This window comes from Glossina fuscipes, unplaced genomic scaffold (genome assembly GCF_014805625.2).
Source record: "Glossina fuscipes isolate IAEA_lab_2018 unplaced genomic scaffold, Yale_Gfus_2 222, whole genome shotgun sequence".
Classification (NCBI taxonomy): Eukaryota; Metazoa; Arthropoda; class Insecta; order Diptera; family Glossinidae; genus Glossina; species Glossina fuscipes.
The window spans coordinates 426,004-453,374 of NW_023998565.1; the positions used below are offsets into that span (position 1 = coordinate 426,004).

Genomic DNA, 27,371 nt, shown 5'->3' on the forward strand with positions numbered 1-27,371 from the left:
AAACAGAAAGTTCCACACAAGTTTAGGAATTATTTAAATAACTTGTGCCAAACTAAAAATCGGGTCATTTTCGCAATGATAAACACGACGTTGTTGGCCCCAAAATCAAAATAAAGATGCAAGTGTGCAATATACAAACTTTTACGTTATTTTACTACCGGAAACAACTTTTACTGAAAGTTTAATTAGATTTTTTCAGTTTCTTTTCTTTTTATTATTATAGCAAATTTCTTTCCTTTTTTTTGATACCTGATTTTGTAGATTGATTATAAGTGAAATAGTAATTTCTCATAAATTAATACAAAAGTAAAAATTGAATTAATCTGTCAATTCACAAAAACTCATACCAGGCACTGAGGAAAGTGGTCATTATTGACAACAACAACAATAACTTTCAACTCGCACAATTTCACCTCGATTATTTGCTTCTATTATCCCTCATGATAAGTTGATACATTCGAGGCGGTTGGTTTCGAAATATTGTCTCAAGATCGAACCACTAACGATTGAAATTTTGCTCGTATTCATATCGAGGGTACAAATTCAAATTTCAATTCAAAAAAAGGATTGTAGTTTAGGGCACAAAACACAGGAGTATCAAAAATTTTTAAGAGATTTTATTTATTTAAATCTTTTTTTTTAACTTGTTAAGCGCACTAGCAAGCACACGGCACAAATATGCAACAACAGCAATAAATAAATCAACAGAGTTACAAGGGCTCGTAGCAAAAAATTCACAAAACGAACTCAGCCAAACTACAGACAGAAGAATAAGATGAATTCGGAGCGAAGCATGGCAAAGACGTTTGCTTATGAGTAAATGCATAAATTACAAAGAGGATATCAGGAAGCAGTTTGTATGTTTGTATGTTTGTCACTGTATGTTTTCATTTCTATCAATATTGTCATTTTCAGGCGCGTGAGTTGTTAGTATAATTCACATGTTTTCTCCTTTAAATTTTATATTTCACGAAATTGAAATTAAGTAAAAAATAGTTATGAATTCGGAACGATGTGAAAATCTAAAACAAAACATTAAATTAATTTTTGTATTTGTTACCATATATCACATTAATTATTAAAATTAGATTTAGTGGCCCAGAAGGTCAGTCCGTATTAATCTCTAGCAGTGTTGGAGAAGTGCCAACTTTAAAAATGGCATTGGTATCTTTTTACTTCTTGCAATGTTAGGACACTTATGGATAGATCAAGCAAACACGGTCCATTCTGATTTAAGAACATTACCATGAAATTCTGGAGGGTTTTGGAAGTTTTCCGAAGAATAATGGCAGCAGATAAAAACAGGCAAGAGGATAGAAAAATTAACACAAGCATGTCGAGTCTGAATCTGATGCCTGAACAAGAATCTACAGGGCTAATAGAATCTCTGACGATGTTGCAAACTAAATAACATAATTAGTATATCTCTGTTGTCTCCTGACCATTTTAAATTTATTTGTAAAAGCGACAATAAATTAATCTGATACTTTTAATTTGTAGACAAACACGATGTAGTCTGTAAAAATGATTGGCCTATTTCCCTTTCGCAATTACTTAACAGGAACAGAGAAAAAGTTAAGACAAACTAGTTTGCTAAGGTCTTAACAAGAAGTATTCTAAATAAGTAAGAGACTGTGTTCACTTCAGTTGTGCAATATACTGATGGACAGACGAATAGGCGGACATGTTAAGGTGCATTTCAAATTTAAAACTGGCCAATTTTTGTGCCATATTTGAGGACGATAGCTTCCTTTTTGCTGTAGGTTGCTTGTTCTTGTTCCTTTGTGGTGCACGTTGCTTGTTCTTCTTCCTTTTTGGAGCAGGTTGCTTGTTCTTCTTCCTTTGAAGTGTTTATTGGTATACATTTGTGTTTGACCCAATAAAAAGAGGCAAGTCCTGGTTTGGGAAATGCAGAAAGGGACAAATTACGATGATCTTTCTGTGGAAGAGTTTTGTAAAGATATGATATCACAACAAGTGTGGCTTTAGAGCTTTAAAAGTCGTCTAAAATGCCCCTTGTTATTAGGTCCTTGTTTTTGCAAAAGGCAGATTCTTTTCATGAAATCTAGACAATTACGTTTATGAGAAATACTAGCCGATTATTGCACCACTTGCATTGGGCCATCAATCAATATTGGATTTTATTATAATATTTTATTGCATAATTTAGAGTTTAAAAAAAAAAAAATGCGAGTTTTTTAACTAAAACTGCACCTAAGCTTAAATGCATAAAGGAAGCGTCACAGGCAATTAATTTCTCTCTTGAGAGTAATCGTTAAGAAGTATAGCGGAAATTTTAATATGGAGTGATCAACATGACAGTTCGTTTTTCGAGTAAGCAGCCATAGCAAATGCACTGGAAAAACAATCAAGCAACTAATTTTTAAAGAATTATGAAACAAAATTCAAATCCATCTATCTTTGATTTTTGACATACTCTTTGCCTAAGTCAACAGCAATATTGCACAATTTGATGCTTTTATCTAAACGCTGCTCCGAATGTCCGATATCAGTTTCTTCTTTTTAGATGAATTGTCTGCACGTTAAGAGGAAAGAAGAAGATATGCTTAGCTCTAGTTAGATACGTAAATGAATTGTTATATGTCTTTTAATATGATTTAACAGCATAAATATATGCTGTAAAATCTGCAGAGCAATTATTATATTCGAAAAAGAACTTTTGTTCAATTTAAACTAAATTTTCTGATTTTTTGTTCATTTTAATTAAATTCATTTTTAAACTTAAGATGTATTTTTTTTTGTCTAATTGCTGTTGCTTGCTGATTTTCCATGTCAATGTATGAGAAAAGAGAGTAAACATCTCCAATATTTACATTCTAACATTTAGAGCGGTCGGAAATAAACTAAAAAGGTTAAATACAAAACTTACTATGTTAGCTAGAAAACTCTTTCACTTGGTCTCTAAAGTAACAAAATTCTGGCTCGCTCATTTACTTACACTCTATAGTAACAAAATTCGAAGTTCGCTCATTTACTTACGCTCTAAAGCAACAAAATTCGAAGTTATTTCACTTTTTTTTTACGTACGCAGAGAGAGGTTGTGTTTCTACAGAGCAGCTGATTAAAAATGTGCGCTTCTTATAGAATTTTGAGGGGGACTTAAACTAGTCTATTAAAGGGTGTACATATAAGCCACAAATCTATTGGCTTAGTCCATCTCCATTCAACATACCAAAAAAAATATATATATATTAAAGGCCGCAGAAAAAGATATTTTGTTAATTTTTTTCTTCCTTCAAATAAAAAACCAAGTTAACTTACCGAAAAATATCCTTATTTAATATTGCTGTACTTTTGAACGTATTTACTCATTACGGTTAACAAGTTTTTTTTTTTTTCTATTATTTTCGAGACAATTTTCTGCACTAATAATGGATAACATATTAACAATCCTTGGCTGAATATGAATTCTTGCTGAAGGCATGGAAAACTCGTAATGGTTTCTTTTGCTTTGCCCATCTTACAGCATATATTTATGCTATTACATCATGTTAAAGAACAGGAAACATATAACAATTCATTCACGTATCTAACGAGATATCGATATAAAAAGAAATCCAATGTATTGATCCTTCGCAACCAAATCCTTTAATGTTCCGCTCCGTATTTGAAAATGGAATGCCTTATTTGAACAGAGACACACTGTTTTCAGATCAATTTCATTGCAATCATTAAAATGGAAACGCTCAATTAGCGAGACGCAATTTGCGAAGAAATGTTTTCTCTCGGTTGTCATCTGCAACAGCTACCACTTCTTCTTCACTTTAATCACTGTTAGCTGAATCGTCATCTGCATTTGAAGAGTGTTCTTCATTTCCTTACTTTCCAAATCGTCAATTTCGTTTCTTTATTCTTCATCTGAAGTCTCTTCTTCCGTTGCTTTTTTAAAAAACTCTAATGAGCAGCAAATGATTCATTAGTTCATTAGAATAGCCCGAGGTAGCTGATTAAACTTGCGTCTTAATCGCAGCATGCTACTTCTGTAATTAAATTTATCAAATTTATTAATTAATTTACAGATCTTAGCCTGCCTTTCGCAAATGGTTCATTATCTTTTCTAAGGCTGATTCTAGGGATTCATGCTTCAGCCATCAAAAATTCTTTGTGCTCGCCGCTGATGTTGACTAGTCTTACGACTTCCACGGATTTTACCTAAGCCGTACGCGAAGAAATTTTGAAACAACTTACGCGAGATGAAGAGGGCGGCGAATAAAGGTATTTTCTCTTTACTTAGGGAACTGCGAGTAATAAGCTTCTCTACACTTCATGGGCAACAATCCAGATCCTATATGTCAGCCACTGATGCGACGTTTGCAAAATACAATGACCTCGTGTCTACACCTATTTTTTTCACAAATTCACGTAATATACGTCGATTTGTAAACATTCACAGTCTGTTCCTGTTCATTTTCTTGGTGTACGATGCTGGTTCTTGTTCATTTTCTTTGTGTAGGAGGCTTGTTCTTGTTCAATTTCGTAACCATTTATACAATAGCGGGGATGTTTGGTGTAAGCCGCACGTGTTAAGAAATTTTTTTTTATTGATTATCATTACATTTTAGGGCTCAGCCGGCAAAATATGATAAAATAAAGGAAATGGTCGAAGATCCTAAAGATGGCCAACAAATAGTGCGAATTATTGCTAGTCGAGAACAATCTTCACGAAGTTGAAACGGCTGATACGGAAACTGAGAATTTTCTGGGTAAATGGAATAAATTCTAATATCATACATGAACACTTGTTTTTATCGTTTGATAATGTTTGCAGTAGTAACTGTGCCCCCAAAATTCAGAAAAAACGTTTGGGTTAAACGAGGCGATTTCATTTTAGTGGAACTAATCGAAGAGGGCGATAAAGTTAAAACAGAAATTTGTAAGATCTTAACAGCCGAACATATCAATACATCAAAGCTGGTATTTGGCCGGAATGCTTTAAGAGGGACGATAACGTTCCGAACGGACGTTGCGCAAGTAATTATGTTAAAGAAAGTTGTGATTGAAAAGTAAAGGAATTCGATGAAAAATTCAGTGGACCCTGTCATTTATCTCTGAATAGAAATCGCCCAACCTTTTAGAAGCATTTGGAGATGAAAGTACAAGTTCAGAAGATGATAGCTAACTTAAATGCTTACCAATTTACATAGCAAAATGTGCAGATTAGGTATTTTTAATATCTACCATGAAACTCGATCACATTTATTTTGATATATTGTAAGTGGTCGAAAAATTCTATCTCGAGTAAACTCGGCGCGCATTTCGAAAACCGTTTTCTTTTGCCCGCCTTTTTTTTTCTTTAGGACGTTAGCTCTCTCTTGCAAGTTCACTTCTCGATAATCAAGAGTAGAAATAGCAGGGCTTTTTCAAATTTTCTGGGTGTAAACGTCCTTTCAGTACGTTAATACTCATTAGTAACAAATTTTTCTTGAATCTAAACAAAACCAAGACGTATGTATCTGAAAATTACCAAAAATCAAAAAGTGTGTGTCTGATAATTACCAAAAATCAAGGAGAGTGTGTCTGAAAATTACCAAAAATCGCGAAGTATGTGTCAGATTCTCTGATTAAATAAATTTTCTTTATTGTATATAAAAACCAAATGAGACGAAAAATTAAAAATTAAGCAAATACCAATTTATTTATTTACTGGTTTTACCTGAACATTTTTCAAAGCTTACAACCAATTTGACCGTTTGGAACATTGACAACCTTAAAACCGTAAACCGCTTTCACGTTCCCAGTAAGATTCTCTTGGTTGTAAACTGATGGTCCGAAGGTCATGAAATTTTGATATATATCGTTTGAAGGTTCGTTGATCTAAAATTCATACGCTTTCGTCAATAATGACGATATCTACATATCCCATCCGATATACACGAAATCCAGGTCTCTCAAATGCTTTGAAAGTTAAGTAAATAGTGTTACTTATTTATTGGGTGCCTTGTTATATCTCCGTACACATTCGACGGCTTTAATGTATCTCCGTGAAAAATGTTAACATCCCATTACACTTTGTCGCTTCACTTAGTCGAAGTAATGGTTAGTTGACTTCCTTCATCATAAACTTTTGCGAAAAATATGCTCTTGAAAGATTCAAAAAAATTGTAATGTTTGAATAATACGTAATATAAATTTTAATAAATAATTTTTTATCATTCTATTGTAGAGTACGAAATTGGGCTCTAAAGTTTGGTGTCGACCTATGGGAGTTTGGAAGGCAATTTACCAAAATGAATGAGATAAAAAGCGTAAGTGAAACTGATTGATTAAAAAGTGTTTAGAAACAAACGAATATATTCAAATAAAGCAATCAAACCATCAACAATCCGAAGTTCTTTTACAGCTATAATTTACAATGCAAGTTTTCTATAGATGTATGCAATACATACATGGCGCTCCATAAAAGTTTTCTAATTAAATCAATTAAAGTAATATTTAAGTGGAAATTAATATTTATAGTTTTATACAACCTAAAACTTAATTAGTACCAATTCAACCAATGTTGGCTGATCTTCCACCTCCAGTTTTAATTTCACTTAATTTGATGAAAAATAAAGGATCGTGGAAGGGGTTATATCACGCCAATCTTGCTGGTGTCATTAACTGCAGTTGAGTTATAAATAAATAATTATGAAGGCCTTTCACTCCAGACGGGACTCCTAAATAGTTCATTTTGCTGTCATCCTTATTGGTTATTAATTGGCAATTTTAGCTGCCAGCAAATATAAAGTCAGCAGCTGATCTTGACGAATAACGTAACAAGATAAAAAGATAGTATTTCGAGCTTTGCGGGGTCTGAGTTATCGCTCATGAATTGCTCATCTTCTGCAGGCAAAGTCTGCGACACACAGAAAGTTGCGTGCTGACCATCGCCAAAAGTACCAGTCCATGTACGCAATCCCTCATTGGATATTGGTTTTCGTCCCGAAGTAAACCAGTAACGCCCGTCGATCTGTTGTCCGTAGTTCTGGGGGATTTGTCCTTATTGGATTTGTCCTCGCCGAATCCGACTATGCGATTGTTTCCTTCATGAAATAGGAGTGGTAATAATACTATGAAGGAAGGAATTTGTGAAAAGTGGTTGTGCTTATAACTATTTTGTCTATTCCGCTGCAAGCATAGATTTAATTACCTCAAACACCAATGTTAGTGCAGATACTTTTAGTTGATAAAATCCTTATTACTTGCAAATTCTAAATATTTTTTAAGTTTGTTAACTCCAAAACAAAAATCTCTGTATATCCCTCGCATGGTTCTTTCAATGGCTTTGAGCCCTCTGGCGATATTGAAACCTGAAATTTCTTTGCTGAATAATTCTGACGAAATGTTTCAACTGCTAATTCCGAATTATCTACTTACTATCCGTGCATGATGGCTGGCTTGGTTTTGATTCCTAACTTGATCATTTCAGAAAATGATGTTTTAAATGGTTTAAGGTCTCTAAATTCATCGATTTTTAATCAGTACTTGAAATCAGGTGTTTCCCCTAAGTGTTGCAAGAGTAGTTTCTTTATATCAATTCACAAATTTGAAAAGACACATCATGTTGAGAACTGTAAAAACACTACCAAGTTGGGAGTCTTATTCAGATTGTTTGAGCGAATTGTAACCCATCTTTTAGCTTTTGGTACCAAATCACATATATCTTCATTCCAGCATAGCTTTCGAAAAGGAAGATCAAGTGTTAGGATTCTTTATTTGCCATGTTTTCAAGGCTGTTTCTAGTGGCTCTCGAAGGAATGTCGTATATACAGATTTGAGTAAAGCATTTTACTTGGTCAAGCATAACTTGTTGATCTTTAAACTTTAGCCATCGGGCTTCCCTTTGTAATTAGTGAAATGGATAGGCTTTTATCTGTGTAATAGATTATTTAGGGTTGTGTTTAACTTCATCACATCGGATGAATTTCACGTGACGTCTGGTGCTCCCTCCGTTCATCAAAGCAACCACTTAGGACCCCTTTTATTTGGTTTCTACATTAATGGTCTGCCCTATCAGCTTCAAACTGACATTAATAATATTTTTACATGATGCTCATTAAACTTTACGGAATTAAATCTAAAAAAATGCAAGAAGCTTTCTTCTTAAGAAGGAAATCATTCAATACTGAGTATTTCATTGATTCACACAAGTTGATAAGCGTTGATTCGTTCATCGATTTGGGGCTTCTATTCGACCAAAGTTTACGTTTTCATTCGCACATTGAGGTCTCTTTGAGTGAAGCGAGGTCCTTGCTTTTATTAAGAGTTGGTCCAAAGAGCTGAAGGATCATTACGTTCCAAAAAGTCTGTACATGTGCTTAGTTTGACCAATACTTGAGTGAGCCTCTGTTGTGTGGTTTTCTTTCTGTAAGTGTTATGTAGATTCAATTGAATCAATTTAAAAGCAATTGTTTCAGTTTGCCATTGGGAATTTGGGCTGGTACCCAGCTACTGACAGTTTTGGTAATCGAGGTTTTTTATGGAATAACAAGGAAGCCAATACAACGACGCAGTGACCCACTATGGATGTAAACTCTCAACAACGCATTTAAGTTTGAATGGGAAATGACCGTGGGTACGGTGCCCAAGTCGCCAAAAATGCGTTTAGATTATGATACAGTAACCAACTTACCAACTATTTTGCACAACGCCGTATTCCTCTTTGGTATTAGAGAGTGGAATTAAAATATTATATATTAGGTGGTTATATGAATTTTGATAGGCGACTTGTACAGGTAAAAATTATAAAAAAATGGAAAATACCGGTGCACATAACGATTAAATTCGATAGTTTTTACTACTCTTACATAACATAATAGTTTTTCAGTTAATATTGTTGAGCTATTTAACGCACGCCGACGTTAACTGCATGAAGCGCTCACAATTGCGTTTTCAACCTTCATTGGTTTCGTTGTTTGTATGAAGAAATCTGCTGGCGAAGACCACCAAATACGTTCACAAGCTTGTAGCGATACTGCTCCATCATATCCCAATTATCGATTTTGGTTTCAATGGTTTAACAGTGGTGACACAAATTGACGGGAAATGCCATTTTTTGGTCACTTGTTGCAAGAGTTGTTAAGGATACACTGTTGCAGTTCGAATGGGAAGTTCTGTCACGCCCAAGGTACTGACCGAACATATCACCTTCTGGTTACTACTTGATTAGGTCGACGCAGCATGGGTTGGTTGCCACGCAGCTTCGCAAAGTCGAAAAAGTTTGAAAATGGGTCGATGATTGGACCGCAAACAAATATAAGTTCTTTCGACACGATATGGCCATGTTGACGAAAACATGGTAAAATGTAGAAAATGGTGGAAAATATTTTGATTAATATACATTGTCCCAATTTTTCTCAATAAATGCCTTTTTCATGTGAAAAAATTATCAAAATACATGCACTCGCCTAATAGTAGTTTGCGTAGTAATAAATGAGAAGAGAGTTAAGAAAGGTAATTTTATATTTTGATTAATACATTTTTAATTCAGGGCATAAAATATGCTCTAGACTAGTGCAGGCTATTTTCAAAAAATACAGCTTTCAAAAAGAAACGTCGCTCGAAAAAAGTGGTTGTCGATGGCAATTCTGAATTATTTTACGTGCCCGATTGGATCGGACAAATCTCAACAGCCAATAAAGCAAGGCAGGCCCATAAATATGTACGGGCTACTGCTAAACGCTTAGCTTTTGTGGCCAAATAATTGGCTTACTTCCGCTTGTTCATCGAATAGCAAGACACAAACATATAGCGAAGCCACGAGTGCGACGAGTTCAGGACAGTGTGGATCTTTAGCTAGAACAAAACAAGGAAAACATAGAATATACCTTCCCTACAACATGATATGGATGGACTTTATGAATCGAAATTATCTTTCAGAAGCTTTTATTTTCTAAAAACGTGCTTAACTAAAATAAATATTCAAACACAAATTGTCGACTATTCGTTGAGATACCTATGTATACGTTTTGATTTTTTAGAGTTGATGCATAAAAGTTCATTTACGTATTCAACTAATCTAGAAACACATTCGCTCTCGGAAATGACACCATCATTACACATGCAGTTTACGACCGAATAATTTCTTACGGCAAGTCATTGGGCAAATCGCAGAGATCCAAATGTTGGAACTTATAATACTATCCTTTGTATACGGAATTTAAACAAAGCATGAAAGTCGACTAAAATATTCTCAGCGTTATTAACTACACAGAGAGACGTTAGATAAAAATGACGTAAAAGAGATATGGCGATACTCATTAACATTATGCGGACCACAGTCAAGAAGAAAAACATCATATTTGTTTAAAAGAAACCTTGAAGAAATTCTGGTTTTCTATATATCTGCGAACCAAGTCACACACATGAACGAACTATTGCTATTATTCAAAAATTTTTAGCCTTGCTTTAATTTCTAAATATGAATATGACACAACATTAAGTCTAACTAAGGTTCACACGCATTCACATTATCAACTTTTGTCTCTCATATGGATAGGCGAGGAATTATTCTGTAACTCTAACAGCAATCAGTAGTACGAATCAGATGACGATAATGATGGATGGTGGATGTGAATTTTTGCTTTGTTTTCAAAAATGATTCTTTCTAGGGGAGGATGTGTTTATAGTAGTATTGTCTCGAAAAACTTCGTTTGCTATGCTTTGTAAACTCTGTCTGTAAAACATTAAATGTACTTGTCGCAGTTGTATGTTTCCGCTTTTCACACACCACTGCATTAGTGCATATGCACTCAAAGAAGCATCTACTTTTTCAGCGTTCCTAAATTGAACACGCGAGAGCTGAATAAAACAAAGCAGTGCGCACACATTCATAGCAGAATTTGGTATTGCGATAGTTAGAATCCGTTTCATTCATAAAGTTTTATTATATCTTTCGAAGAGTTTATGCGTTCATTTGAGTGTACATGTGTACAGCAACTTCCTATAATACGATATACGTAGGTGGTAGGTATGTTCTGAATATATCTGCATACACATTCTCGTACATAGTTGCACAATAAATATGAGAACAAAACCAGAGTTGATTTGAAAGCAAAGCCACACCACCTCGATTCGTAGTCATATGAGAGTAATTTAAATGAGCGAGTCTGAAACCACCTCGATTCATAATCATATGAGAGTAATTTAAATGAGCGAGTCAAAGCAAAGGGATGGACAAAATGAATGTAATGTCCGGTTTTCATCTTTAGTTCGAATTCGTTCGTTATCTTTAGCGCTTCGGCTGCAATTGAGAATAAATCACCCTCGTTTGCGGTTGTTTAGTTTTGCTTTACACTCACTGCCTATAGAATATGAAGCAGGAGATGTACATTTTTCCAGTTTGGCGGGTTCTTTTGTGTTATAACAATGTTAAGCTTAGCTTCACCTAGTTCTAGTTTAACGAATATTACACTTTGATTTTTTGTGAGCAATGTGAATTAGGTGCAAGAAGCCATGTTTTTGAATATATCCAAATTTGTTCATTAAGGACAGGTTAACGTTATTGATTAGTTATTTAAGCATAAGTCGCATTTTCTTTTATGGCACTGCGTGAAAGCATCAATTAAATGAATATATGGAAACTTGTGAAGAAATGGTACAATTCGCACATAAAAATTTTTAAAATTTTACATATATCTGGTACCTTAATAGGAATTAGTACTGAAACACACGCGCTTGCTACAGATTTATAAAGACCTTTTTCCCAATTTTTATCATTTTCTTTTAGATTTTAGGCGTCTCTCCTTTGCAAAATACTAATTTTTAATGTTTGTTTATGTTACATATACTTTATTTGAAACAATTGCATATGTGTGCAAACAACTCCGCAAATTTTCCACTTTATATTATGCGTACTTTCATGCACACAGCTGGTCAATTTCTGACATTATGTACGTTTGTCAGTCCATACCCTGATACAAAAATGATTCTTCATAAAAATGTTGCGCATACGATTGAATTGAATTCTTGTATCTATACAATATATCAGCAATTAAACAAATCGAATGAAATTTAGAAGTTAAAAGTAAATAAAGTTGTTTGCGAAATTCCGGAACACTTTTCTGGTCGTATGCTATACTTTTCTGTTGTGGTATTACAATTGATGCAACAACAATTGTAGTAGTGATTTCTCGGCCGCAGTAGACAAGGTTGACGGATAAACAGCTCAATAAACACTATTCTTTATAACCGTATGATGCGATGATTACTTCTAAGTACAAAATATTGCATTATTTTTAAGTTTTTATATATACACCTATTGTGCACTTGGAAACATGCGATATTTTTAAAAAGCACTTCTTTTAAGTTTTTGTTTGTACATAGCTCTTTTACTATTTCTAAATGCGGAAATGTTCCTAGTTTATAAATAAATAATATAATAGGAGGAAAATGGAAATGGAAATGGAAAAAGAAATACCCCTCACCAACATAAAACAATATACATCTATTTTTTCCCACATGTATATATATATATATATATGATATGGAATAGAAAATGCAAGGAGTTAGGTGTATAGAAATGCGTGTGTACTACAAGAAATACATAAAAGTTGTTGAAACAATGTAATTTCCTCTTAAGAAGAGGTTCTTAGAATCTGTAGAGAAATCACAAAAGTTTTCTTCAATCTTACGTCAAGTACTCAATCCCAATGTGAAATAATGTATGAAAAAAAAGAATTATGTTTGGTGTTTTTTCAATGTATCATTGTATGAGCATGCAGCGAATAAAATTAATTCGCTGAGGTACATATGTATTTATATATGTGTGTATGTACACATATATGTGATTGTATACATAAACATATTTTCTCTGGTGGCCAGCCCCTGCAGCTGTGTGCAGATCGATCGATCGGATGCGTAGAGGGATGTTAGTTATGGAAGGAGGGAAGAAGGCACGGCATTTGTGTACTTTCAACCTAAATCTAAGAACGTCAGGAAACGCGGAAACGACTTGTATAGGTGGCGAGAGAGTTGTCGCAGTAAGAAGGCAACTTTAAAACAAAACGTTCGGAAAGCTGGTTTGGCTTATTGATCCAGCAGATTGGGGGATAAATGCCTTTTATTTTTCTGAGGCAAATATATACATAAGCACGCCAATCGTTCCAAATGACTAATGCCCACGAGTATCGGAAGTTTTAGAGACACTGTTGGCACTCGTAAACATTAGTTACATTCCAAAGACTTCGTGATAATCCAATAAATGGCCAATCTGCCCAAAGTAGTGCTAAATAACTTGATTGTCCAAATGGCACCGTTTAATATGTTGACGTAACACTCCAAGAACACAAAAGCCAAGCCTAAAATACGTTTTGCATTATTTTTCTTAAATCATCAGGAAACGATTGGGTGTGTATGAAATAAAGCTACGCCGAGTTTTTTAAATTATATTTTCATCAGTCTCGCCTAATGATCAAAAACTTAACATAAGAAATAAGCGAAGATAGTTTCATTCACGGATTTAAGCTCATTTCGGACACGAAATTGAGAATTATTTTTCTCAAAATGCTGGTGTTGTCTATATCAATATAATATTTTATAATATCATCGATATAGTACAAGACGTCAATTTTTATACACTCATTCTAAACTATTTTGAAAATACGCGTATTTTCGTTTGCGTAACTTCCGCGAAAGGGAAAAAAATATGGAATAAACATGATAGGAACAAAACAAAAGAAGGAACAAGAAAACGGATTGAACGTTTTAAGCATTTTCTTGTCTGTATAAATATTTACGTCTACTTGTGTCATTTAACTGTAAATCCGATTGTCAAATAAGGCACGACCCCATGCCTTTTATTATTATCATCGTAATGTATATACATACAAACACCACTACAATTTTATTTTTGTAAAGCACCCTTTGCAAATAATGTGAAATCCAAAGATTATAGAGCTAGTAACCTCATCCAGCAAACTTACACAGGCAAGCAAACACACTGTTAAATGCATATAATGCTTCAAGGCATAAATTATTTTACAACTTATACCTTATTCGTATGCGTACGCGGTAAGTTACCAATTTGTATGTTTCTAAGTGAATACTGCGCGCTGTGAAATAGCTAAGATTTTCCAGAGACTATTTCCGAAGTAAAAGAAAATTTACGGTTGATATTTTAGGCACATATATTTCCATGTGCATTTTTAAGTGATTTGTACAAAAATGTTTAAATTTAAATATTTTGTGTTTACTAGGAACACTTGCAAAACACACGTCATCGTAATATTCTAAGTTAAATTATACTTATTCGTCCATTCACCCGTTTTCCCATTGCCCGTTGTTGGAATGCTCGCGCAGTTCTCAGTCGCAAGTCGAATTTGAAACCAAGCAGATGGTGGGCCCGCCACTAAGTTCATAACTACGTATATCACACCAAGAAGATTTTGCGTGATTATATATGAAAAGTTACTAAAAATCATAGAGAAATTACTTATATCCAACGAATATATTAAAGTTTCACAGCGGGGATGTAGGTACGCAATGAGCAAAACCCTAGCGTACTAGGTAAGTGAATATGAACCGGAGTTTCTTCACAACTTGGAGCAATAATCTGTGGTAAATAGGTACAAAAATTATATTCAGTTAGGACCGAATCTCTTACAATCATTTTTGATATTGTGAAAAGGACTAAAAAAGGAAGAAACCGAATTCCTATTCTGTATATTATTAGCTTAGGTGGAAATTTATATTATGTGTGTCCATTGTAGTTCATGAATAATGAGCAGAAAGTAGAGAAAGCAAAGGTGTTCTTACTTTATATTGCATAGTAGGTGTGCACCCCGGCTGGTTTGCGTCATTTTTAAATATTTTTGCAAATTTGTTGGCGATATCTTCATTTTTGCGAGCGGGCACTGATTAGAATATATAAACCCTAGTGCGAAGGTTTTTACATTAAGAATGTATAGACTTTGGAGGATGTTTGAAGCTTGCTTCTGCGCGCTACAAAAGTTTTGGCAAAAAATGAAATTTTGACACACTATAATCTTGCGTAGGCGTAGCTGATTTATTGTACGTGCACTATAGCGTCGATTGTAGAACATACGTTCAAAGTTGTATGGGCTTATCTGCCGTAATTTGCGAGTACTAGGTAAAAAAGCCATTTTTATCCTTTTGGAAGAGAAAATTTTCTTGGTTCACGTGGTAATGTAGGCGTGTCCTTTGACTGATTTGGCCCACCTTTAGTATGCGAAAGAAATTTCAATGTTTTTGTCAAATTTGAAGCCGATACCCTCATTTTTGCGGTTAAGACAATGTTTGCGTTTTACTTAAATCGATTTAGAGCTCAATGTTGGTCGTACTTTTTGAGGTCTCTGAAGTCTCCTTCTGAAGGTAGCAAACGTTTTGACAGAATGAATATACCCCTCATCCTTTGATGATGCGTATAAAAAATCTTTTGCCATGGAAAGAGCATTCGCCGACAGCACTTTTTCTTTGTGCGAACGATACAAAAGAGTGTGTTTTTTGCATCGTATCGTAGTTAGAAATGAAGCGTGGGTCTATTTTGACAATTCTAAGCATAAGAACTTAGGGTTGGATCCATGCGCACTATATATATGATGATACGAGAAGAGTGTGGTCTTTTGTTAGAACTTACATAACAACTATTATTCTATTTGGGCTGTTCACTTGCGCCAAAACGAGCGAAAAATCAAAAGAGGCAACACTAAGCCATTACTTACATGCCATCCGCTTATGCAGCAACAACAAAAGGGTTCTTGTTATCATACAAATACTTACTTTTCAGAGAATGATTTGATCCAAATTTTTCTAGAATTTATTTTTTTTTACCTATTTTCGTCAAACTTGGACCTTACTAACATAAAAGGGTTTGCTTTCAGAGGTTTTTATACAGGAAGGAACCCGTTTGGTCCACTTACAATACATTTACATGCCAAGTCGCTCTTTTGGATAACCTTCTATCATAAAATTCGAAAAATTCAGCAAAGAAAGGTCTCTGACCCTCCTGCCTTGATGATTATCAAGCAAATACTAAACAACGTATCGTATTCGATTATATTCAATTATTTCATCTTGTGGGTCCGGCGGCATATCCACAATGAAATATTAGGAAAGAGAAAATAAGAACTGGGTTTTCTATGCTTTTGACTATTGAGTTTGCTCGTAATTCCGTGTAGTTACATTATAAAGAGTGATCTTCGGAGTAGTCTGAGCTCACTTACGCATATTCATTTGTTCGTGTTGTAATCACATGTTATCTACCCTGTCTCGATTTAGATTAATTGAAACCTTTTTTAAGTAGTAAGCCTTGTGTAATTTTTAAATACTTTTCCGCAAAGCCCTCCGTTATATAAACATTTTCTAAAAATTTAGGAGGATGTTTTAATTGTACTGATTCAAAGTATTATATTATATATGTTAAGGATTTCGTTATAATTTTTCATCTTAACGTCTTGAGCTTGGTAGGTTTGCAAGGAAAAAACTACAAGCCAACACAAGCAACTGAACAAGTGCGATAACTGAAGATATAAAACTTAGCAACTAAAGAGAGACGTAAACGAAGTGATATCGGTAAGAAAGCCAAAAAATTAATTCAAGTTCAAGGAAAAAACTGAAAACCTAAAAATTCTGCAGTGACGGCATATGTGGTTTAATAAAGCTCAAGAAAAATTTGTTCGAATAATGATGAAGAAACGCCACGACCATTTCACTTGAAGAAGCAGAAGAGGAAAAATTAGCAAGAAAGTTAAATTCGGCGGGGGCTGAATTTCACATACCACCCGCTATGTTTTTCTCATTCCACTCTCTAAGTTTTTTGTTTTGATACCCATATCGCTAGTATTATTAAGAAAAAAGTAATCGCCGTGTCTACCATATTCATTTTAAAATCAAGCCATTTTTAGGTAAATAATATATCTTTATTTAAGAAGTATGCAATATAGTTCTAAAAATTTGGTCTTGTTTGCCTTATCATAAATAATCACAAAACCTCAAAAAAGTGGAAAAAATAAAATTTAATCACTTCTAACTGGCAGATGTTTCCCATTTTTGCACGTAAGGAGTAGAGTGCTTCGTAAAGTAAATGGAATGTGGAAAATTTCAGCCTTCTAACTTTTATAATTTCCGAGCAACGAGCAAAAAGTTTTGTTAAAAAAAACGGAGTTCCATTCAGCTTCTGCTCCGACCAATTTGGCCCATTTACAATACCAATCTGCGCGCAAAAACTTCCAATGTTTCTATCAAAATTGAAGTCGATATCTTTATTTTTGCGACCGGGAGAGTGTCAACAACACACACTACACAAACACACAAACGCACGGACATGTCTAAATCAACTCAGAATTTCACGCTGATCATGAGTGTATATTATTTGTAGGGCGTTTGAAGCTTCCTTTTGGGTGTTAGATATATTTGGGAAAAAAACAAAATGATTATACTTCCATCGTACAGTGGCATGAAAAACAAAAAATTAAAGAACAAATGTCAGATGCCAGCCGAGATATGAACGATAATAATATACAAACATTCACAAGTGATATACAAACACACGAACGTGTAAATATACAAAAGCGTATGCCAGCTTCGGAAACACGACGTGAAATGAATAGAGTAAAGAATCATATACTCACAGAACTCACGAATAAACAAACACTTGTGTCAGGATTCTTGTTTGAATAACACATTTGGACTCTTAATAGCCATCTGAACTGTTACCGACTGTGTGTGAAAAAAGACGAAGGAAAGAACGAGTTTTTAGATTATGACAAACAAAAAGGGAATGAGTTACTAACGCTATTTACAGTGACACATGAATACATTTATAAAATGTAGAGCATGTTAAAATTCTAGGCAAACAAAAAAGCCTGAAATTAATATCACTTCTCGCGGTTCCTGCAATTTTTTCGTAGTTTAAAAGTTTGTTTAGATATGCGTCTGCATGCGCAAAACTCGATTTAAATAACTTTGCTCTTATAGTCAATTACTTTCTATTCTCCACCTCCCCCCATACATGTGCACTGTTCATCCTCTCTCAATATTCCTTCGCCTGCAAATCAGTTCAATAATCTCTATGTTAAACTTCTTAAGATCAGAAAATCCTATGAAGTCAATAAAAGTAGATTTGCAGCGCAATACATTCGAATTCGACTGACATATCAATTTTTTTGTAGTTTTGTTTTTATTTATTAAAGTTGGAGAAGAGCAAAAAAAAATTCTCTGTTAAAACCCAGTTTTTATGTTTATGGGTTCATAATATGTTGGCTTTATTATTTAGAGAACGACGGCACAGAATTTATTACTGCGTCCAAGAGAAAGACAAATTTAATTTTTTCTTTTTTGAATGTATTTATTATTTCAAATCGGTTCAGTCGCCTTCAATGTAATGTTGAAAATTAAATAATATTCCTTGTTAACATATTGAGCCGGCGGAAGAAATTCTCATTGCACAACGTCAAAATAATCGAAGAAAACTATTAGCACCGCCCTTATTTTTGAGCGATTTTGACGCGGCTTTTTTAGTTTTGGCTCACCTTTTCACGATTTTCAACAATATTTGAATTTAACACTTGTTTGTTTATGCATAAAATTAATTTTGTCTTAGTTTTGGCCTTCTTTCGCAGACCACTCTCTAATTTGATTGTAATGTCCAGTTGTACAATCGAGGATTGACTCACAGTGGACGTTTGAACTCTAGTTGTATGTTTAAGCTGAGTGTAGCTAAGCTAAGTTTTAAAGCCTTTTTGAAGTCTTCATATATTTACCGTTTGAAAAATTAAATAGAAATCAAATCAGAAATTGTGACATTGACCTAAAAATAAACGAATTCAAAAATTTTATAATAAATGCAAAGAGAAAGAAACTTATATCCGGCTCTGAACCAATCTCTTGTAGACCCACCACTTTTTTTTTGTTTTTTATGAAAAGGGCGAAAAATTAAATTTCCACTCTGTTGTCTTTTAGGGTCATTTATTGCTCTACGTTCTGTAGCGTACTGGCTTTAAACTCATAATGCATTCCTACACTTCATATTCTTCTTTTTGTTATAGTGCAATCAAAACCTCCCTTTCCTCGCAATAATAAGACTTTTTTATTTAAATATTAATCAATTACTTACCCATAGTAAAAGTGCTACAAGTGTTACTGATGTCTCTAGGTGTTTAACGATACCTGCCGTGAAGGCTTAACCCCCACCGCGCACGAAGTGAGGAAACACAAACTCAGCGCCCTGAGGATGGTAAGTTCCAGAGGAGATACGTATATGGGTGTGTCTCGACCCCTGGTGAGGGCGAGAGTTACTTAAAACGACTGTCCTTCTTTGTATCAGACACGGGGTTAATATGCAACTCCACACTGAGCCGAGCCTGTTCTCGCCGTTTGGGCCGACAACAGCCACCACGAAACTTTCGCAATGGGCCGTTCCCCCTTTCAGGCCGAAGCTGGATGATTTCTTTGTCAGGCTTTGCATCAGGTAACATACGACCTGAAACTCGATATGGGATACAAGTTGCACAAGAATCTGTAGAGATAAAAAACCATTTAATACAATGCGCATGAACATTGCATTCTCACTGGACGAAGGAGACCTATCCTAACCTCTTTCGTTTAATAAGAGAAACCACACCCTATCGGAATGAGTGAGCAAATCTCAAACCGGGTTCAAACAACCGCAGTACACACGGGGGAAACACGGGTTTCAACAAAACTGTCCTATCAGATCGAGGAATAGTCTCTGGCAAGACTTACAGAGCCCTGTGCGGCTCTCCACTCAGTCAGTCAGTGACAGCCAAATAAACTATGGATAAGCCAGTCAAAGAAGGGGTTACACAGACTTGTCCAAACTTTGTCGAATAAGCTGGCGGTTGAAGAAAACACCGGATGCAAACGCGCTCAATGCAGCTGTCGTCTCAGGAGTAGAGAGAGATAGGCTGCAATTAATTCTACCATAAACTACCTTGACTCCCATGGCCTCTCTGTCTCTGAATGTAGAGTGCTCAGCACAACCACATGTTCATAGTCTTCCGACAGACCGCCACATAGGCAGGCCCTAGTTTCAGCACGAACACTTTCATGCAAAAGCGCATCCGTGGCCCGTAGGTGGAAACGTACAAACGAGACATCACGAATGAAGCTAAATGTAACTCTACGGTTGACACTATTATCCTAACGTGAGTGCCATAAGGGCATTTTCCTTTAATAACGATTCACGCTCCCTAGAATTAATTTTATTCTCTCCCGAGCTCTTAGCCCGCCAAGTATCCTATAGTTATTACTAACAGATGGGGTGCATCAGTACCTTAAAGCGTCAGTTGAGACCGTTTTGCAAACGGGCAGACACGCCAATAATATTATGCACCGGCATTTCAAAATCTTATTTCGCTTCACAACAAACATGACATCCCGGCACCATAGAGGAGCTCCATATGTTGAAAGCAACAAAGAGCCCGCCGTATATTATCCGGACCTGGTAAAGGCCCATTCGGAATAAACTTGCATCTATCATTCTTGCTAATACCTAGCTACTTGACTTCTTCTTCTCTAAGGTTGACCCCATTCACTCTGACCACTGGAGGTCTGCGGGATGAGAGACTACCTTTCGGCTGCCTCATCATAGTTTTCTCCAATGATACTTCGACACTAACACTATGTTCCCATGCATTAATCAAACTCATAACGATTTCCCTGCATTCTGCACCGAATCATCCTGTGCATAGAAGAATATGACCATTAGTGCGTCTAGAACCTCCCTCTAGGTGGATAGTATTCCATTTGAAGCACGAATACCAATTATCTTTAAGTAGTTTCTTCCCTTGATAACAGGGTAGACCTGACGCCAAGGATCATCGCGGCTTAGGGAGACAAAATTTCTCCAGTCGTCCTCTTTAGCTTTCACAGACCGTCTCGCCCGCTGGAACTGTCTTTGAAGGCGCTGGACTGCCTTTCTTTTCTCGGACATACTGCCTGTCCACCACTTAACCCTTCTTTGATTTGCCTTCCAGCACCTTTCGAGGAGCAAGTCGTTGACACTCCATGCAGATAAAGTTAAGTGGTCTATCTGCTCATCTAAAGGGTTCCTCTGAAACTCCCAAAGCTGTACCTCGGTGTCGCATAAGGACGCCATAGGTGCCCCAATTTATCTCAGAAGTACGCCAACGTTTGACGTCACTTATACTACTTTAATAATATGCTGATCACTCAAGCTCCACCCACCTTTCACTGCTCATAGAAATTCAATTCAGTGTTTCGTAGGTTGCATAGAACCAATTTTCTTTTGCGATTTGTGGATGTTATACTTGCATTTCTTTAGGTTTAAAGTCATAAATTTCTGTGACATTATTGTGAAAATAATATTGAAGAAGGAAGAAGGGCAATTTCGAAGTAAACGATAGGAGCAGTTTAACATCGTGAGCTTATCTATAGATATGGGTAGGTATGGATTCCAAGTATCTTGATGGACAATTGACGTTACTGGAAATTCATCAGATATGATGGAGTTGCAAAGTATTCTAAATGAACTACTTAAAAGATAAGAGCTTACTGATTTCAATAAATTTGGAGGGAAACAAGGGGACTGAAATTTAAGAATCAATAATTATATAATCAACATGGTCAAAGGCTTTACTAAAGTCTGCTTATATGATGCTAGCTTGTGAGAACGAGAGAATAGCATGACAAATAAATTTTGCTTAGGTTCATATTTTTTATTTACGTTTAATCCTTAAGTTCATTAAATGTTTATCTTTTCCTATTTCGCTTTGTAAATTTACCAAAAGTTAAGTTTGGCATTATTATTAAATGTCTAATGTGCTGTCATCATTATGAGCAGATTTTGGAAATTTTTTTTCTATGCATTTTCACCAAAATATTTTTTCATACTAATAAAAAACATTGCTTAGTGTGTAATGGTGCTTCTTAGCCATGGTATAGCTTGTGGGTCAGAAAGTTACATTAGGTGTTGCATGTATTTTGATAGTTTTTTCACTTGAAAAAGGTATTTATTGAGAAAAGCTAGCAATGTATATTAATCAAAATATCTTCCACCATTGTCTACAACGTTTTACCGTATTTCTAGCAATATGCCGATATCGTGTTGTGATACGATCATCGACCCATTTTTGCACGGCATTTTTAGACAATTTGCGATGTAGCCATGTACTTTTGGATCTTTCCCATCGCATGCAAACGTCTAAAAACAATCGATTCATTAACTGATAAACTGTTTGAAAGTACTTTGAGAGTTCGAGTGAGGGTTTCGTCTAGTAACTCTTGCAAGCCATTGTTTTTGGGATTGGTGCCCGTGGCCGTTTTTTGTCATGGATATGTCTGGCAACTGACCCGCGCGAGATCGTACGCTTTTGTTAGTTTTATTGCTAAAATTTTGTATGTTTACGTTTTGTACGTGTTTAAAACTGGGTTTATGTAAAAGCATAAAAGGTTTGAAAGTGTAAAGTGTAAAAATTCATTAATTACATTAAAATTTTTCTGATTTTTATTTTGGTTCTTGCGATTAGCACTTATGATCCGAAATCTAAATCTCTTTCGAGTCTTATCTAGTTTTGTCTTTTGAGTTCTTTTTTTATTTTTTCTATTTTCTTCCTTTGGTGTGAATAGATTTTCTCTTGGCAGTTTACCGTTGCTTTAGTAGTGTGGACCTTACATGTAATTTAATAGAAAATTTAAGAGAAAATTTTTCTGATTTGTATTCTCTCTTTTTTTTTCGTGCTTCCAGTGTGGTTTTGCTTTCTCTTGTTCTTTTTCTCTCTTGTTACATTGACAACGTAAAGGAGAAGTTTTATTAATTTCTTAAATTTGTAGATAAACTTAGATTAGTGGATTCTTTTGAATTATTTTTCTTTTTTGTCCTAATAATTCACTTCTTTCTTTTCGTTGACTTGACATGGAGTACTTATGTAAACCATGTCGCGCAAAAACAGACCCGGAATCGAATAGATTCCTTTCTTGTTGGCTCTGCGAGCGCTTTGGTCATGCAAAGTGTGCCGGGATTCTCGGCCGTGCTACTGACGCAGTCGCTGGCACTTCCAAAGGCTTAAGATGGTCATGTCCTGACTGCAGGCAGCGGGACATTGATTTCTACAAACTTTTCACGGAGACACGAAATGGTTTTTCGGAATTGAGTAGAAATCTCGACTCCTTGTGGGAGAAGTTTGAGCTAATTAAGTCTAGGTTTGATGAGTGCCGTTTTATTGAGCACTAATGTTAATGTTTCCGACATTGTTGAGTTCGTTGGTAACAAAGTAGTTACAAACAAGCCGGCAAGTGCTTCCGTTTGAAGCTACGCTGAAGTGGCAAGGGTATCTCCGCCCTCACTCCAATCAAGCGCCATCGCCTAAAAATAATAATGAGAAAAATAAATCATCCTCTCCCCCTGGCTGTTCGAATGTGAACGCTGGTCACAAGACAGGGCAAGTCGTGCAAGCTGCTGGTGCTCGTTGAGAACTACAGGGGCACAGCCAAGTTGAGTGTCTTGCCCAAATTGTTCGAGCGAATTGTGACTCAGCATGCGGCCTTTGCCATTAATTCGTATATTTCTCCGCACCAGCACGGCTTTCGGTGGCTCTCGCACAGATGTGATATACACTGATTTATGCAAAGCGTTTGATATGGTTAACCATAGCTTACTTATATTTAAATTCTAAGACTCTGGCTTCCCTTTCTATTTAGTGAAATGGATAAGCTCTTATCTGCACAACAGATCCTTCAGGGTTATGTTCAACTTTATTATCTCGGATGAATTCCCCGTGACGTCACATCATCTTCAAACTGATTTGAATAATTTGGTGCTCTTTGAATCTTCTGAAACTAAGTCTGAGCAAATGTAAGAAGCTTTCTTTCTCAAGAAGAAAGTCATTAATTACTCAGTATTTCATAGATTCGCATACGTTGGAGGACGTCGATTCGATCACAAATATAGGCGTTCTATTTGACCATAGGTTACGTTTCAACTTGCATATTGAGCTCTCGATAAGCAAAGCTAGGTCCGCGATTGGTTTTATAAAAGGGTGGTGCAAAGAGCTTGATGATCTCTACGTTACGAAAAGGCTGTATATGTGTTTGGTTAGACCCGTACTCTGTTGTTTGGTCCCCTTATTATAGGTGCTATGTAGATTCAATTGAATCTGTTCAAAAGCAATTCTTGCTGTTTGCCCTTAGGAATTTGGGTTGGGATCCGATTGCCTCTCTTCCCCCTATGAAGATAGGTTGCTTCTTCTGTTCTCACCGTCTCTTGAACAACGTAAGTTTGTTCTTGGCGTTTCCTTTGTAATCAAAGTAATAAATAGGGCTATTGACTCGCCTTCATTATTTGGTGAAATAAGCTTTAATGTCCCTAACCGCTTCTCTAGGCACTTTATCTTGGTTAAGCTTAGTCAGTGTAAATATAATTATGAGTTGTTTAGTCCCCTCCGTGTCGTTTGCAAGAACCTAAATGACGTCTATCACTTATTCTCGTTATCGGACTCTTTAAGGTCCATTAAAGCAACATTGCTTAATACGCGCGATTTGCCTATGTCTTACTTAAACTAGCTCTTATCCTTAAAAGTCGTTATGATTGGAAAATGAATTGTTGTTAAGTATTATCGTTTGCCAGGCTTATGCATGTTTGCGATGGCTTAGGGGTTCATTTGCAATTTGGTCCTGTACAGGTTGTAAGTGTAGCTCTATACTGGTTGTGTACATGCTTTTTTTCTTTTTTTTTTCCGTCTTATTTGTTTTGTTGTACTTATACTAAGTTTTATTATTAATTTAATATAAATTTTGCTTTAAGTGCCAATTGAACTCGACTGTTATTTGTTTAGTCGAGTTTCATATATAAGTAGAATTAAAATAAATAAATAAATAAATTAAATATCAAAATCATCACTTCTAAATCATTGAAACCAAAATTGACAACCGGCATATGATGAAGCAGCCATAAGTTGTTCACCATAAGCTTCTGGACGTGTTTGGTGGCGTTTAATTTTGAGCACTCCGCATCCGCTTAATAAATCAATAATACTAAATGAAAGCTTTTATTTTATGTGGAGAAAGGCCCAAATCATCGAATGTAATAATTATGTACACTAGTATTTAGCATTCGTTTATATGTTTTATCTTCAGAAATCGCCTGTCAAAATACATGCAATCATCTAATAACAAAATTTTTAAACGAATTAAAAATACTTGTGTCGCCTTGCACAAAACAGAATCGAACCGAGCCTCACACGGAAATGCGGGCTTTGGTAACGACACCTTTACCAACTACCCCGCTATGCAGCTTTCAACGTACATATATGTTCAAACGTATATATGAATTGAAATGGAAAAAAAATGTAACATAAGATTTCTTTGAAATAAAATAATTTTAAGAGGTAATGGAAAAATTAAAAAAAATTATAAATTTAGTAAAATAAAATTAAGTAGGGAAAATGTATACAGCAAAAAAACCCATAAAAATGGTGATATAAATTTTTGAAAAATCGTAATTATTGTACGTTTCTAAGTATATGTATGTTTGGATGCGATGGTAAACAAAGAGTAGCAAGTAAAGTAAAAGCAAAACCATGTATGCTTCAATTATGTCATAAGCTTCTTGGGCTTGCTAGTTGCAATCCTAAATTGTTTTGAAAACACAAAATTTTTGTATATATAGTAATATACATATAAATAATAGGCATAAATTCCTAAAAAAGGCGCACTTGTTACGCTGGAGATATGACTACTTATTTCAACCCATTACCATCATATATATTGTTACGGAAGTCCCAAATCCAATTCATTCCAGCTAAGTAAACTTCCCAAATAATAAATTCCCTAAAGAGGAAAAAAACCAAACGCACATTCCCGGCGCCTCATGCAGTTGTTGGCCGATAAAAACGTTTAGCGGAGAAGCAGAGGGAAATTAAACATGAAACCATGAATTTGAGTATAGTAACATGCTTGCAAAAATGTATATAAATAGAATATTTATGGAAGGGATGAGTAGTAGAAAAGGTTGAGTTGAGGAGTGGAAAGTATTGCCAAAATGAGATTGTAAATAATCCTACATTTAACGAATATAATTGTAAATAAAATAATTTTTGAATTTTCTCTTGAACAGAATATCCACGATCCAGTGATACGGACTGTGTCTTAGAAAAGCGAATTTCATAGCTACGGAATTGAGATCGTGGAAGCCAAGAGCATGGGTGAAATTAGAAGAACTCCAAGTGGATCAGCACAAGCAGGAGCTGGGAAATAGAAACCTTCGTACAGTCGATAGCAAAGCTGAAGAGGAACTGTCCATACATGAATTCTAACAGTATATCGAGGGAAAGAAGCAATCCGACAACTTGGGAGGAACAGAAAATACAGCGGGCGAAAAGAATAGCGAAGAAAAATGCAAAAATGGTTTAAGTATATCAAACGTAATGCAGTTTATGCAATAAATGCAACAACAAATGCAACAACAAACGCAACAGCAAATGCAACAACAAGTCCAGCAGCGAATACCGTAGAAATAGAATCAAAAATTGTCGGGACGACGGAAAAGATCCAGAAAATTCGGGAAAATCAAGGCACCCTGAAAACAAATATAAACGAAGCGTACCAGCAATTTGAAGACAAAGTTAATGTGCTAGAAGAAAAAGTTGATAATGCGATAAGCCAGTTGGATGCGAGAATAAATGCCCAGGGAGAAGATGCAGACGCCGTGAAAAATGAAATAAAAGCCTTAAAAAAAGAAGTGGCTAGGCTATAAAATAATGACGTAACCACCAGCTCTATCAAAGTAAAAACACCTCTATTTGACACGGCTAACTTCAACGCATTTAAGCTGCAATTTGGTGTTGTGGCAACAAAAAATTCGTGGAATGACGACGATAAAGCGGTCGCTTTAATAACCTCCTTGAGAGGAGCAGCGGCGGAAATCATTCAGATAATCCCAGAATGGAAAAGGCCGGAATTCGCTGCAATTATGGATGCATTGGAAAAGAAATATGGTAGCAAACATGTGAAGGAGGTAAGCCAACTAGAGTTGTCTTCGCGCTGCCAGAAGCTGAACGAAAGGATCCAAGATTACGCTACCGAAATCGAGAGCTTGGCCAATCTCGGGTATATCGATGCCCGAGACGTGCTGGGAAGGTGAAAAGTCGAGGCCTTTCTTAAAGGACTTCGTGACGCGGAGATTAAAAAAGCTGTATGGACATCACGATGTTTGCGGAAACGCTTGGCTTCGCGCTCACACAAGAAGCAGCTAGTGTGCTGTGGACGTCAAGCATGAAGGTGAGCTGTACGGAAGTTACCAGCAAAAACTATATCTCGGATGTGGTCTGCGCGGAGGTTCCACAAGTTTTGTGCGAAAATAAGCTAATGCCGGCTTCAAAAATACGCGAGTGTTATGTCTGCCAAAAACCTGGACGTTTTGCACGGGAACGCTGATC

The 27,371-nt window shown here is 35.6% G+C and overlaps 1 protein-coding gene across 3 annotated transcripts in view; it reads left to right on the plus strand.

The window, feature by feature from the left end:
- The window catches only part of LOC119642427 (voltage-dependent calcium channel subunit alpha-2/delta-3), a 125,450-nt gene that overhangs the window by 15,327 nt on the left and 82,752 nt on the right, over window positions 1-27,371 (plus strand). For all 3 annotated transcript variants that reach the window (XM_038041592.1, XM_038041590.1, XM_038041591.1), the window contains exon 2: window positions 6,185-6,266. In XM_038041592.1, the coding sequence (XP_037897520.1) occupies window positions 6,185-6,266 (82 nt within the window). The remainder of the gene's footprint in view (window positions 1-6,184; window positions 6,267-27,371) is intronic.